This window comes from Aedes albopictus, chromosome 3, assembly GCF_035046485.1.
Source record: "Aedes albopictus strain Foshan chromosome 3, AalbF5, whole genome shotgun sequence".
In the NCBI taxonomy this organism is placed as follows: Eukaryota; Metazoa; Arthropoda; class Insecta; order Diptera; family Culicidae; genus Aedes; species Aedes albopictus.
This window is the reverse complement of record NC_085138.1, coordinates 234,734,065-234,748,862: the sequence shown is the minus strand read 5'-3', so window position 1 is coordinate 234,748,862 and position 14,798 is coordinate 234,734,065. Positions and strand designations below refer to the sequence as shown.

At 37.2% G+C, this 14,798-nt stretch overlaps 1 protein-coding gene across 2 annotated transcripts in view; it reads right to left on the bottom strand.

The window, feature by feature from the left end:
• The window catches only part of LOC115264740 (uncharacterized), a 76,387-nt gene extending 61,997 nt beyond the window's left edge, over positions 1-14,390 (bottom strand). Inside the window, exons 1-2 of one of the 2 annotated variants that reach the window (XM_062859588.1) lie at positions 14,107-14,388; positions 13,466-14,012 (exon numbers count right to left, since the gene is read on the bottom strand). In XM_062859588.1, coding sequence (XP_062715572.1) covers positions 13,466-13,633 — 168 coding nt within the window. In that variant the 5' untranslated portion in view covers positions 13,634-14,012; positions 14,107-14,388. Of the gene's footprint in view, positions 1-13,465 lie in introns of both variants that reach the window. The other variant, XM_062859587.1, reaches the window with a different exon arrangement.
• Positions 14,391-14,798: the final 408 nt, after the last annotated feature.

The following is a 14,798-nucleotide window of genomic DNA, read 5'->3' as shown; positions in this document are numbered from 1 at the left end:
GGGGCTGTCCATAAACCACGTGGTCATTTTTTTGGGACTTCTCAACCACCCCCCCCCTCCCCCCGCGTGGTCATTAGTCCATACAAAAATTTTTATTCGTCCATACAAAATGGTCATTGGATAATCCCCCCCCCCCCTCATGACCACGTTGTTTATGGACAGCCCCTTACTGGTTAGAGTTTACGTGAATAATGGGAAATACGCTAAGGAGGATTTTAAGAAGCAGAAATATGCAATGGTTGTTACGCACTTTTCAAATGTTAGTATAATCTACATTGACTTTAACCCTCGAGCAGTCGCGTTTTCGGCTACCTACAACGACACTACGTCCACACTGTGTATCGTCGGTTTCCTGCAATAGGGGCACAACTCAAAAAATGTGAATTTTCAGAATAAGCGTTTGAAAATTGGCAATCATGAAGCACCTCCTGCAAATTTACTTATTTCTCTCATCATTTGACAAAAGTAAACAAATTTTGATTGTTGTATCATTGAAAGGGGCTGAAGGACTATCTGTTTCATGAATTTTTGACAACTATTTTACAACGACTATTGAAAAAGTTGACTGATTTTGAGTTGTGCCCTTACTGCGGAAAATTGGTGAAAATGCCCAAATCTCGTGTTTCACAAGGAATTTTGGAACGGGTCTTTGTGAGATGAAATTTTACATAGTTTTTCATAATTTGCCATCAAAACCTCAAAAATGACAAATTTTGAGTTGTGCCCCTATTGCAGGAAACCGACGGTATCACAAGCGTGCATTTTTCATGGTGCGTGTACTCAGTACACGACGCGACCGCTCGTGATGAAAGTAACACGAGCGAATTCTCTTCATCGACTCTCTCTTCTTCAAACTAAAGTGACAATATGCAAGTATGGTTGCACTTTTTGGTCATAATTCGCTAGATTTCGATGCAATCTAGCGTCTAAGTGTGACAAAAATCGATTGAATTTGCATCTTGTCACTTTAATTTGTAGAAGAGAGAGTTGATGAAGAGAAATAGATCATGTTACTTTCGCCCTTATTTAAACTCAATCGGTGATAACATTTCAAAAAGGCGAAACTGCTTGTCGAAACCAAACCTTTATCTCACCTACAGAGATGCTAGATATACAAATTTTTCTGTTTTATACAGATTGTTTACCTTCTATACAGACAAGATACAGAGTACAGAAAAATACAGATTTTTGAAGTTTGATACAGATTTCTCCAAAAAGCGTAAACATTGAAGTTATTTTCAATAAAATCAATGGAAACTTTATAAATTTCTGCTAAAACTTTAAAAAGTTATGAAAAATTAGTACATTTTCACACATGTACAACCTCTACTGGACGGAGAAAATGCAGTTCTTTCCGATAGTGGTTGATGGTGTTCTGGGAAAGATGAGACACGATCTACAACAACTATGGGAGAAGATATTATGTTGAAGATCAGTTACGTCCTTTTGAAATGTTGGTGCTGGATGCATGTGAATACTATCGCCTTGACTGAGAGTAATATGAACATCTTTAGACATATGGAATCACAATACAATATACTTTTAATTGAATTGTTACACCGATGAAATGTTTGTTTTCTATAGGCCCTAAGAACACCTACCGTATATTGACGTAATGACCAATTTTGATAGAAAATGCACTCCACTAATATTTATATGGATACATACTACCAAATTTCAATATTATTCATGATAATTTTTGTTATTGATGCATTTAATTCACAATTCTGTTATGAAATATGGTGTTATTCTTTAGAAAACACGATTTTTTAGAGGTTAGGCCCTTTAAAAGGGCGTAACTCAAAATTTCGCCCAACGATGATTTTAAAAATTTGCCCAGAGGTGTGGGATAGATAAATAAAGAGAATGGCGTTTCAAATTTTGATGGTATATTTTATTTTATAATAACGGTAAATGGAGCACCGTGAATGAGGTTACCTTATTCCTTCCAGCTGAGTCGTACCTCCGCACCATGCTACTAGTCGATCAGTGGACTCAGATAATGGTCTACGCTTGCACAGATGCAAAACCTACGGAAACGTTAGACTCAATTAGACCCACTCCATCCTTCATGGATCGGATCGTATCTAAACAATTTTAATTGAATCAACGGGCGTTTCTTCGATTGCAGAATTTGCCATGACTAAAAAATCCCTCCAGGGCAGATTTTCAAACGTACAGATGGATAAGAAAAAGAAATCAAAAGCAAACCAAAATCTACTTCGTATCATTTGAAGTATCAGGTATGTATACACTTCGTGGACAACGAATGTTATGGATATTTGACATAAAGTACTGATATTGCTCTCTGTGTACTGTTGGTGTCGATAGGTATCAGATAACTGGCAAAACACATTTCTGAGTTTTGTTCGAAACAGTCAGATATAATTCCAAACAGTTTTCGTTAACTTAGTTGCTTGATAAGGCCGAACAGTTTTAAATTACTGGGTGCTCCAAAGAACAAAGTGCATAAAGTTCAACGATTTGACTTTATTTTGTTTTTGTTTTGCATAAGCTAAATATCAAAAAGTTCATTACAGTAGACTTCCTAGAAGATTTTTGCAACGAGATCATATTAATCATACTCAGAAACATTTTGTTTTCTACTTTTTTGTTGAAATGCTTCGGTTCTTATCCCCCGCAAATTTCTGGGATGCGTTTAGCTCATGGTAGAAATCTTTGCAATTGTTGAAATGGCACAACAGTTCTACCTCCACGCACTTTACATTTTCTATGCAGTGTACCTGTCCAGTTTTTAAATATCGTTAAATATTGAGCCATATTCAATGCTGCAGCATGCAGTTTCCTTCAAAACGCCTCTGGGCACCATTTTTCATTTTATTCTACGTATTCGATGGCGAGCAAATCGTCAATGACTGCTAAATATACTTGTATTTCAACAATGCTTATCCTTGTCACAATTCCGATTCAGTTTGCTCCAAAGTAAATGACATCGTTACCGTACAATGTGAATGTGTTGCGTTGCGTTGTAACGGAGTAATTCGTAGATTGCATACTGAAAGTTGTCATGTTATAACTTTAGTACTCCTATTCTAATTGCTTATGGAATGCTATTTGGGAAGGAACAGCTATCCAATCAGAGGTTGAATTAAAAAAGACATGAAAACTTCCATTGCCGGCCACGTCCATCTTCTCCGTTACGAGGATAGGAAAGGATGTGATGATATGACACCTACTTTACAAGAGGTCAGCGACTCACCGACACCCCCATAGGTGTCAAGGAGGTTGATATTTGGAAAGGGACTGTCCATAAACCACGTGGTCATTTCTTCCGGAATTTTAGACCCCCCCCCCCCTCCCCCACCGTGGTCTTGCGTGGTTTTAGGCTTTTTAGTCAATAAAATCACTCGAGAAATATGTGACATAGAATTTTAGGGAAACTGTAACTTGTACCTGACCTCGTAAACATGCAACTTTCAATATTCATGAGAAAAAAGCGAAAAAGTATTCAAAATAAAAGAAAAAGTTTCTTTGAATTTTCTCATCAACCTATAGTTTGTACAACACGTTGAAAAAATCTCGCCTTAAATACTCAGCATTAGCTGTGGTAGCCAACCGCGCGACTGACGTTATTTATTTATTTTTTTCTAAGATACAGGTGGGTTGTTCGTATACGGACTCCAGATGGACAACATAATTTTTCGTACTGTGGACAGGAATAATCATCATAGTCAGTTGAATAAAAATTGATTTTATGCTTTTGGATCAGACAGGAAAAATAAAACGCCAAATAAAAAAAAACACGTGGTTTGGTGACAACCCCCCCCCCTCCATGGCTTTTCGTGGTCTTTCGGCAGACCCCCCCTAGTGACCACGTGGTTTATGGATGGCCCCTAAGCGAGTGATGCGGCAAAATTCAGACTGTGTAAGTGTATTTGAGTGGATCATGTAGATGTGTTGATGTAAGTGTAAGTGATTTTTTTACACCGACGTTGGGAGTGACATAGCTAAGAGATTTGTCACTCCATGGGCCTTTTTGCTTCCGGGATAGGGCACAGGCATTTGGACCATGTGTCCTGGCTAACAAGCCTAGGCTTAAGCGCCATTGATCGCTCTCTGAAACGATTAGAAACACGTTATGTGGATGGGAAGGGATAATAGGGAAGGGATGATATCTATTTATCGAGATGCCAGCGACTCACCGGCGCTCTCGTAAATAGAATGGAAATTGGATTTTGGAACTGGAATGGTCTGGAATTTTGTATGATTAAGTTATGCTGGAATTTGGATGAGATGTAAAGGGCGAAAACACAACAAATACGCCAATAAAATAATTTACCTCAATCGCTGAAACAGAAAGTATTAGGAATAATTTTTCAAATCTTAAATAAATAATGCCCTTTTGATGACGTAAATGTTCATTTGTGATGAAATGCCATTCAATGAATGATTGGAAACAGGGGAATTGAACTACAAAATGACTTAGAAAATTTTGAATGGCTTAGCTAATTTTTTGAAAATTCCTCCCCCTTCCTGTGGTAACCCATTCCCCGATTGTAGTAAATAACCCATTATACAAGAAAACATAAAGCATGAAAAGATCGCATTAGATTTTCAAGTAATTGGTTAGATCTCACCAAAAATTAGCGTTCAGACTTCACCGCACGCCTCATCCAGGTACCACTAGCATTGCAGCAGAACTCCTCAGAACAACCTAACTATCTTATCAGGAGACAGAAAACTTGATATTGCTGCAGTCTGGATCCCCCGTCGGTAGTCCGGATCATCCGGCCTTTACGTCCATTGCGTACAGCTGAAATGTGTGCTTCTAATTTTGATTCAATTTCTCACGAAACCCAGCACAGTTGCGCTCAAGGCTGAGTGATTGTAGCCAAGAATCCGTCGAATACTGATTTGACCATGATTGTTCTGGACAGACCTTATGATTAGAGTTTTGATGGCAGTTGCTTGAGGAATCGGTGATGTGAAATCTGGATAAACTTTTTAATTTTCCACGTTCCAGCACAATTTTCAGTAATTCACTTTGGAAAAACAATCAAAAAGCAGGAGAAAAAATGACACGCGCAGAGAAACACAAAACACGTTCGCGCCCAGCAACGTTTACTTCGATCTCCCATCAATACCGTAAATACAATGTGGATGGCATCAAAAGTTGGAAACAGTTTAACCATCAACAGGTATGTAGTGATTAAAGTCGATGTTAGCGTCGACAACAAAACCCTCTAGTTTTTATTCTAAAAAATATTGTTTTCTTTAAAATTATTTCTTCAATATTTCTATTTTGACTTCCAACCAGCATGCAACTTCAATCTTTGGCCTCAATAGCTCATCCAAACACAAACTCAATTTGCGATGGTTTGACTTATGATGACGTTTCAATTTCCCTCCAAATAGTCCTCATTTCCGGCAGCCATAATTAGCTTTCCCAACAATCGTCTTTCTTCGCCCTCTGCAAAACTTCGCCCCGGCAGAAAAGTAATCTCAAAGCAAGCACGAACTTCTGTCGCAGCGGATCAAAATGGCACAAGCAAAACTGTATTGATTGGTTGGCGGTTGAAAGTTGATTCTGCTGTTGCTCGCTTGAATTAATTTCCCTTGCACTGTGGTTGCGGCAACGATACACACTGACACACAGCGGAAGGAATATTCCTAAGCCGTTGGAAATCTTGACTGCAGGAAGCAATAAAAGCGGTTTGCCAAGAAGGTCAAAAGGATAATCTTAAATTAGCGCTAGTTGAAAAGCTCATTATAGGTTGGAGGATCAATTTAATTACGCCCTGATTATGGCATCTAGGTGAGGAGATAGTGGTTGATGTGATAAAATATGACCTTGCACCCTGAAGTGGAAAATAAATAAATTCAGAAAGGATCCTTCGTCACGTGTGACATATTCTGATATCGATTTATGGGTTCCAAATTCGCATAAACGGTTATCTACCATGTTGGGATTTTCGTTACGTCATTCGTTTACTGGGTAAGCAAGAAGTCACATTACAACAATTGATTTATTTCAACGGAACTGAAACACGATAAGCTCATGAAAAAATTAATGGGCAAACCAAGTCACGGCATAAGGAAGTCAACACTTTTGCTTTCACGCAAACACGTTTTTGGCTGATATTGTGTGGGGATGTTTCATTATGTTTACATAAAATAAAACTTATCCGTGTACTTGGGTCTTGATTATTTCACCGGGACACACGTCGAACATATCAACCGCAGAAATGGTTTCCACTAAAATGCAATCGTCTAGACTCGAAATTATATGAAATAATCATTTAAAGAATACAACTGAAAACTAAATCAGGCCAGTCGCGCAGGACTGGTAACCAACAGCAAGCAAATCCCTTGCAAAACTTTTCGACTATAATGAACTGGCAAATAGTTTTCCATTTTGCGAATAATTTCCACTAGCAGTAGCATGTTTTCAATCCTACATTGTATTTTTTTTTTTTCTTTTCAGTTTGCTATGGCTATTCTTGCCACATTGGACCTGCAGCCATCTGTGCGAATTCAGCGGTGTGATTTTCAACTTCGACTCGCATTCTCACATAGGAGCAGGGAGCTCCGGCTCTATTGTTTCCGATTCGCCATGCTTCTATCGTGAATTCACGACTGGCTTTTGGAGGTCGGTATACCATTAGTGGCCCGTTCGTTTCGATCTGGTTTCCCATTCTCGACCCTATTTTGGCGCCTTGAACTACGATTCTTTGTCTAACATTGTTTTATCCGACGATTGTTCTTAGTATGATAATGCTGACCAATATTTTAGTACTAGATGGAACCAAATCATCATCATATTAATGGACACAAATTTACCTTGAATCATTGCCACTTCTATATGGTCCAATATAGCCACAGCTGTGAAGGCGTAAAATTCAATATGGCAGCGAGCTAGAAAGGCGACTCTCCATCACGATAAGGCCATTGGACCCCAGGCGCCTTTCAGAGCTCGTCTTTGATGAAACACACTCAGCGAGGTGACGAAACTTAGGCCATGAAGGTATCCCTTTTAGGGTTAAATCTGTCAAAGACACATAAGTTTGTTCTTGAAACAAAAAAATGTTGCGCTGAGTAATCTACGACAAATAACATACGCGCAACTTCGACATTGTGGTGTCGCAGATACTTTGTAGGACTGAACAGAAAGTGTGGAAAAGCAGGCACTCTCGAATCCCTTCGAATCTCGCAGAGGGTTACGACAAGGTGGCGGTTTTTCGTATTTGCTGTTTAACACTTAAACTACTGAGGGGGTGAAAACTCCCGCGAACTACCAAGGGTCCAAAAAAAGTCGGAAGTCCAACTTTAACAAGGCATTTTTCGGCCGTTTTTCAACCAATTTTAAAACTTTTTTTTGCGATGGAACCGGACAGGTTTCATGAACAGCGTACATCTTAAAGATTTTAAAATAGATGCGTCTACCCAAAGTTATTAAGCAAAAGGCACTTCCTACTTTTTTTGAGAACGCCTTTTTTGCACACATTGATCAATAAAATAAAATTTAAAGCGATGACATATGATTTTTTCGACCCTGAATCATGCGTACAGCCGGAGTGAACATGTTTATGCAAAATAAGTGATTTTTCAGTACACAAATATTTTAATTCATCGAAAAAACTGCTAAAATACCCTATTTTCCACATAAAATAAGCAATAAATCAAAATTCAAAGCGATGACATAAAGTTTTTTTGGTCTTAAATTGTTCGTCGGATTGTACTGGACATTTCTGATTAAAATTAAAAATGTTTTAATTACACTCTTATTTTGTTTTACCCGAAGAACTATGAAAATTCCATATTTTTTACAAAAAGTAGTCAACAAAACTAAAACTAAAACGATAACTTGTAGTTTTTTAGTCTTGAATTGTTCTTAGTAGTTTGGGAGACATACTTGAAGAATAATAGTGATGTTTTCATTACACTCATATTTTGATTTACTCAAAAACCATCGAAAATGCCACATTTCTCACACAAAGTGGTTAACAAATAAATATGGATTACAACGCATTGCAGTTTTTTGCCTTGAAATTATCCGTGAAAGAGTTCAGGACATATTTGATGAACAATAGTCACGTTTTTATAACACTCTAAATTTATTTTACTCAAAAAGTTACAAAAATACCATAATTTTCATACAAAATAGTCAATAAACCAAAATTTAAAGCCATAACATGTAGTTTTTTGGCCTTTAATTTCCAATAGAATGTACTGGTCATGATTTTGATAAGATTTGAAGTTAACATTACACTAATATTTTGTTTTATCAAAAAATGTACAAAAACATCACATTTTTACACAAAAAAGTCCATGAGCCAAATTTTAAATCAATGACATGTAGTTTTAATACTTTAAATTTATCGTAGTAATTGAGTGGGTTTATTTGAACAATACTTGTGATGTTATATTACACTCCTAATTTATTTCGCTCGAAATACTAGAAAAATACCACATTTTTCACACAAAGTAGTCAACAAATAAAAATTAAATTCAATGCATGTGTTTTTTTTTGCTTTTAAATTATTCGTGAAAGAATACTGGACGTATTTGATAAACAATAGTGAAGTTTTCATGACACTCTTAATATATTTTACAAAAAAATAAAACAATAACATATAGTTCACTGGCTTTTAATTTTCCGTTAGAATGTACCAGGCATGCATTGATGCCTGATGTTAATTACACTCACATTTTGTTCAACTAAAAAAAATCACGAATGTGCCCAAAAAATTTTCACACAAAATAGCCAATAATTCAAAATTCAAAGCGAAAACATGCAGAATTGTATTCTTGATTTTTTTTTGTACCAGGTCTAGGTTATATATTATTTGAAAAAAATACAAAGGAAACCGGAAATCCTCGGGGAAATTTATTTAACAGGGAAATCTTTTCGAAAAGTTCGAAAGGGTGCGAAAAGTCGGTACAAGAGGGGAATCTTTTTTTAATTTGGTTTAATTTGTGAATTTTAACAATGCTAACTCTGCGCTGTTATGAGATTTGCTTTCTTCCCGTCCGTTACCAAAGCACATATATTTGGAGCTAATCACTGACTATATTTCAAGATTGACGTAGTTTCTCTCAGGCCTAGGGGTTACGGGTATTACTGGAAGGTCCAAAGAATATGATTGGCAAAGTTTAGGCACAATTAAGAATATACAGAAACAAGCTCACCAAATTATACGAGTTCCAGTACTCTTGAGACGAAATTGTCGACATATATCTGCGTCTCCTGAACATGAAGTAGCAATCATCAAAAAATACACGGAAATCCCGTACAAATGAAAAACAAAGTTACGAACTTTACTGGTATGAATAAAACAAGTTTTCCAAAGTTAAGGTTAGGTTATGTGTCTTTACTTGAGAGATTTTCAGCTCGAGGGCGTCCCATCTGTTACTTTTCAAAAGTTTGTCTAGTGTTTTTTTCTTTCGAATATGAGCATCTACCCAAGCAACACACATGTTATAATAGAGTTACGACAGCGCAAGTTTTGGTTGTATAGAAGTTTGTTTTACGTAATTTTAACATTGTGTTGAAATAACGTAAAATAAACTTCTATACAACCAAAACTTGCGCTGTCGTAACTTTTATATAACATGTGTGTGACTTGGGTACTACTACTAATTCTTTGTAGTAGGAAGTGTCAAACAAATATTTTCCCGAAATGCTGAAGGTTCTTACTGGAAGCGTGTCATTCCGTGAAGAAGTTGAACATTCTTCTTGAAGATTATTCGAAAAACAAGTTAAATGAAGAAAGAATCTGTTCAACCGTGCTTGTGGAATAAGAAGAAGGCTCCTATATCTAGCACTCTAACAGCTATTTCCGGTATGCTGTCGATTATGATACGATGCTGCTAATTTCATGTATGTACAAGGATGTTTCCAGAATGCAAAATATGTTTTTCCGTTTTTAACTGTTTCGTTAAGTGTGAGTATGACGACAATATCACTATTACTTATTAAATATATTAAGTGCATTCTTACGAACATTCCAAGACCAAAAAGCTATATAGCATTAAATTTTGATTTCTATTTCTATAGATATATGGTATTTCTGTATTTTTTTAGTGACATATAATACGAGTAGCATTGAAAGATCACTGTTGTTTATCAAACAAGCCTCTCACTTCATTAAGAATAATTTCGTGGCATTGATTGCCTCAAATTTTTATTTGTTGACAACTTTGTGTGAAAAATGCGGTATTTTCCTAGTATTTCGAGTGAAATAAGTTACACTGAAACCTCCATTTAAGTCGATGCATGGCTGATCGAAAATATTTTTTACCATGCAGGCAATGACAAAACTACAGACTTTTATATTTTTTAACACTTCGCATGACAAAGGAGATTTGTTAAAAAATATAAAACTGTATAGTTTAGCCATTGCCTGTACGGTAAAAATTATTTTCGTTAAGCCATGCATCGACTTAAATGGAGGTTTCAGTGTATGAGTGTTTATTTATTTATTTATTTATTTATTTATTTATTTATTTTATGCTTCATCTGACTGTGAGTCTTAATGAAGCCTGATAGGGAAAAGCCTATTAGAGATCGTTTAGCTATCTCTAATAGGCATAAAAACCCTATATCTTATATTATGAATGACAGTAGAGATAACCAAACATACCGAATCAATAAAAGCTTACATGATAAACATAAAATAAAAAAGTAAATACAATAGTTTAACAATGATCAGATACTAAAAACAAATCTACAATTCTATACAAAATAGCTAGTATTGTTCAAATAAATCCACTAAACTACCACGTTAAATTCAAAGTATTAAAACTACATGTCATTGATTTAAAGTTTGGCTTATTGGCTTTTTTGTGTAAAAATGTTTTATTTTCGTACATTTTTTGATAAAACAAAATATTAGTGAGATGTTAACTTTAAAATTTTATCAAAATCATGTGCAGTACATTCTATTGGAAATAAAAGGCCAACAAACTAAATATTACGGCTTTAAATTTTGGTTTATTGACTATTTTGTATAAAAAATATGGTGTTTTTGTAACTTTTTGAGTAAAATAAATTAAGAGTGTTATAAAAACGTGACTATTGTTCATCAAATATGTCCTGAACTCTTTCGCGGATAATTTCAAGGCAAAAAACTGCAATGCGTTGTAATCCATTTTTATTTGTTAACCACTTTGTGTGAGAAATGTGGTATTTTCGATGGTTTTTGAGTAAATCAAAATATGAGTGTAATGAAAACATCACTATTATTCTTCAAGTATGTCCCCAAACTACTAAGAACAATTCAAGACTAAAAAACTACAAATTATCGTTTTAATTTTAATTTTGTTGACTACTTTATGTAAAAAATATGGAATTTTCATAGTTCTTCGGGTAAAGCAAAATAAGAGTGTAAATAAAACATTTTTATTTTTAATCAGAAATATCCAGTACAATCCTACAAACAATTAAAGACCAAAAAAACTTTAGGTCATCGCTTTGATTTTTTATTTATTGCTTATTTTATGTAAAAAATAGGGTATTTTAGCAGTTTTTTCAGTAATTTAAAATATCAGTGTACAGAAAAATCACTTATTTTGCATAAACATGTTCACCTCGGCTGTACGCATGATTTAGGGTCGAAAAAATCATGTCATCGCTTTAAATTTTATTTTATTGATCAATGTGTGCAAAAAAGGCGTTCTCAAAAAAAGTAGGAAGTGCCTTTTGCTTAATAACTTTGGGTAGACGCATCTATTTTAAAATCTTTAAGATGAACGCTGTTCTTGAAACCTGTCCGGTTCCATCGCAAAAAAAAATTTTTAAAATCGGTTGAAAAACAACCGAGAAATGCCTTGTCAAAGTTGGACTTCCGACGTTTTTTGGACCCTTGGTAGTTTAGGAGTTAATATCACTTTAGAGGGTATAATGAGGAGAGCGGGATAAGCACAAGTGGTACGATTTTCACTAAGTCCAGCCAGCTGCTTGGTAACGCAAATGATATTGATATGTATTGCTCGCCAAATTTAAGATGATGACGGAAACGTACATCCAATTAAAGAATGGAGGCAGACGAGTCGGATTTGTCATCAATGTACATGGTGGCAAAGGGCTCTAAGGATGATTTAACGCGTCCACCTCCTCGAATCTCTATTGGCAATGATGAAATCGAGGAAGCTGAGGACTTTGTATACTTGGACTCATTGGCAATTGCCGACAACAACCCCAGCAGACAAACTCAGAGACGCATTGTGGCAGGAAATCAAGCTTACTTAAAATTCCGCAGAACTTGACGGACTTGGATGCATCGAACAAAGTTCGGCATCACATGAAGTTAGCTTTCTCCTCTACTCTTCTTCTTGGCGTAACGTCCTCACTGTGACAAAGCCTGCTTCTCAGCTTAGTGTTCTATGAGCACTTCCACAGTTATTAACTGAGAGCTTCCTCTGCCAATGACCATTTTGCATGTATATATCGTGTGGCAGGCACGAAAATACTCTATGCCCAAGGAAGTCAAGGAAATTTCCTTTACGAAAAGATCCTGGACCGCCCGGGAATCGAACCCGTCACCCTCAGCATGGTCATGCTGAATACCCGTGCGTTTACCGCCTCGGCTATATGGGCCCTTTCTGTAAAACGCTAATTGGAACGCATGGAACTTCCACAAAACGCGTCCTTGGAGTTTTTGAATGGAGCGGTTGCGTACCATCTACGGCTGAGTCCAGATTGAAAACGGGAATGTTCAAGAATGCGAATAAACTATGACCTGCATCAGCTACTGATCAGCTACTCGTCCACACCCTGAAAATTGGGAGGCTACGGTAGGCGGGTCTTGTCGTCAGAATGTCGGATAGCAACCCGCTGAAAATGTTTCTCGATAGCACTCCGACCGGTTCAAAAAAAAAATAACGTCGTGTGCAGCGAGCTAGGTGAATCGATCCAGTGGATTTGCTGACTCCTCGGAGAGTGCTGGAGATACCCAGCTCATGGACCGATTCGAATGGAGTCTACACGACTCGTACGCTTAGCAGAGGACACTCAGACCTTAGTAAGGTAAGTAATAGATTCGTGAAAAAACTTGTTCAATGGTATTATTGATTTAATTATTTGATTGTGTTGATATCCAATGAAGCGGGAAAATCAACCAACAATCCACTCTAAGTGGCACATTGCATGCCGCACAATAAACTGTGGGAATATTCCTAATTATATTCATTGTAAACGATGATTGACATTAACACAATTGCCCAAAGATACTCTCTTGCCCTCCATTAGTATCAGATATCACGTTATTCAAATAAAATCAAAACAGCAGTCCCAGCTTTATGTGATAAACGTGTCCATATAACAATCAATTTCTGGTGCCTTGTTCCCGTTTCATATCTACGCACTCCACTACCAAATCATGAACACAAAGATAGAACTGTCGACATATGTCCCCTGGCCAAAATCACCTTGGGTCAACGGGAGAGGTGAGATTCCTGATAACGCAGTTTAGCATACGGCTAGCATCGTTTACTTTCATCATACCTCGTTTCTGTGACGATGGCGGTAAATTGGTCGGTGATTGTTGCCGCTGCTGTAACACTTTTTGTTGTTGCTGCATATGCTGCTGTTGTTTTTTGAGGTTGCTGCTGAGATGTCACGACCAGGACATGCGCACTCAGTATCAACACGGGTAGATAAATCTGTATCCATATTTTGCTCAATTTGCGTAAATAATTCACTTTAAACGATGGCTGCTGCATGGTCGTTGTTTTCGCGGTTGTGGATGCCCTGTTAACGATCAAACAGGACTGTTTACAGAGCGCTCCTTGTTTTGTTTGTCATGTATCGTTTCAAAGCTGTATTCCGGTTTGCTTTGGACAGCGGGTAATAACACTTCATTCCACTCGAGGGCTCCAAATGGGATAGCAGTGGAGTAGTGGAGGCTACTAGTGTAAACACAAAACTTCACTGACACACTCCAGGCTGCGGACCATGATGTCATTCAACTGACAATGGAAAACATACGAAACACTACGGTTGTGAAAGGACACTCGACGGAGCAACCAAACAAGTACACACTCTTCTCCAGCTAGAGCAATACCACGAGGAGCAATAGAGAGAAAGAAATTCGGTCCAAATAAAATCATAAAAACTCAGAAAACAGACGAAATATTTACTCTCACCTTGTGTTATTTATGCTGACTTCTTCTTTTTGGCCACATACCAGCAATATTGATCAATTTGAACTTGAGATTCTTTCGACAAATCCCAGAAGAAATCATTGTCAAAAAAATAAGCAAAACTTTACACGATGGATATAAATTCTTCATCCCACTTCCGTTGTACATATTACGAAGCAGCACGAATCAAAAGCACTGAATCGACAGGAAATGGAAAATTAAGCGCTTTCCATCACAAGCTCTTCTTCCCCTGGATCAATCTTCGTTCCTTTCCCAATAATGTTTCATCCACTAACACAACGACACAAACGTGTTAGTAAATTACGTACCCCAAATAGCCCACCAGCCCTCATTGTCCTAACAAAGTGTGTTCCAATTTTGCGCTAACCTGGGAGAGTACCGTCATGACCCGAAGATCAAGCTGGACTGAGTTTTACGACCGAAGACGAGTGAGTTTTATCGTGCATACAAGTCTGACCGTCGCCGCCGTCGCGTCGGCCATCCTGGATCATCGGCCTGAAGGTCGTTGGAGTGACATGTGCTTTCGTGGTTTCTTTCGCTCTCCGCGGTTCATCCCTATTCACATTGAGGAGATTGGTGGTGATAGTTGCCGAACCCCCCAATTTAGTGGTATTGAGTTGATGATCATTGCTAGTGATGAACCCATGCCAAAAGGCAGTTGGCCATTGATTGTG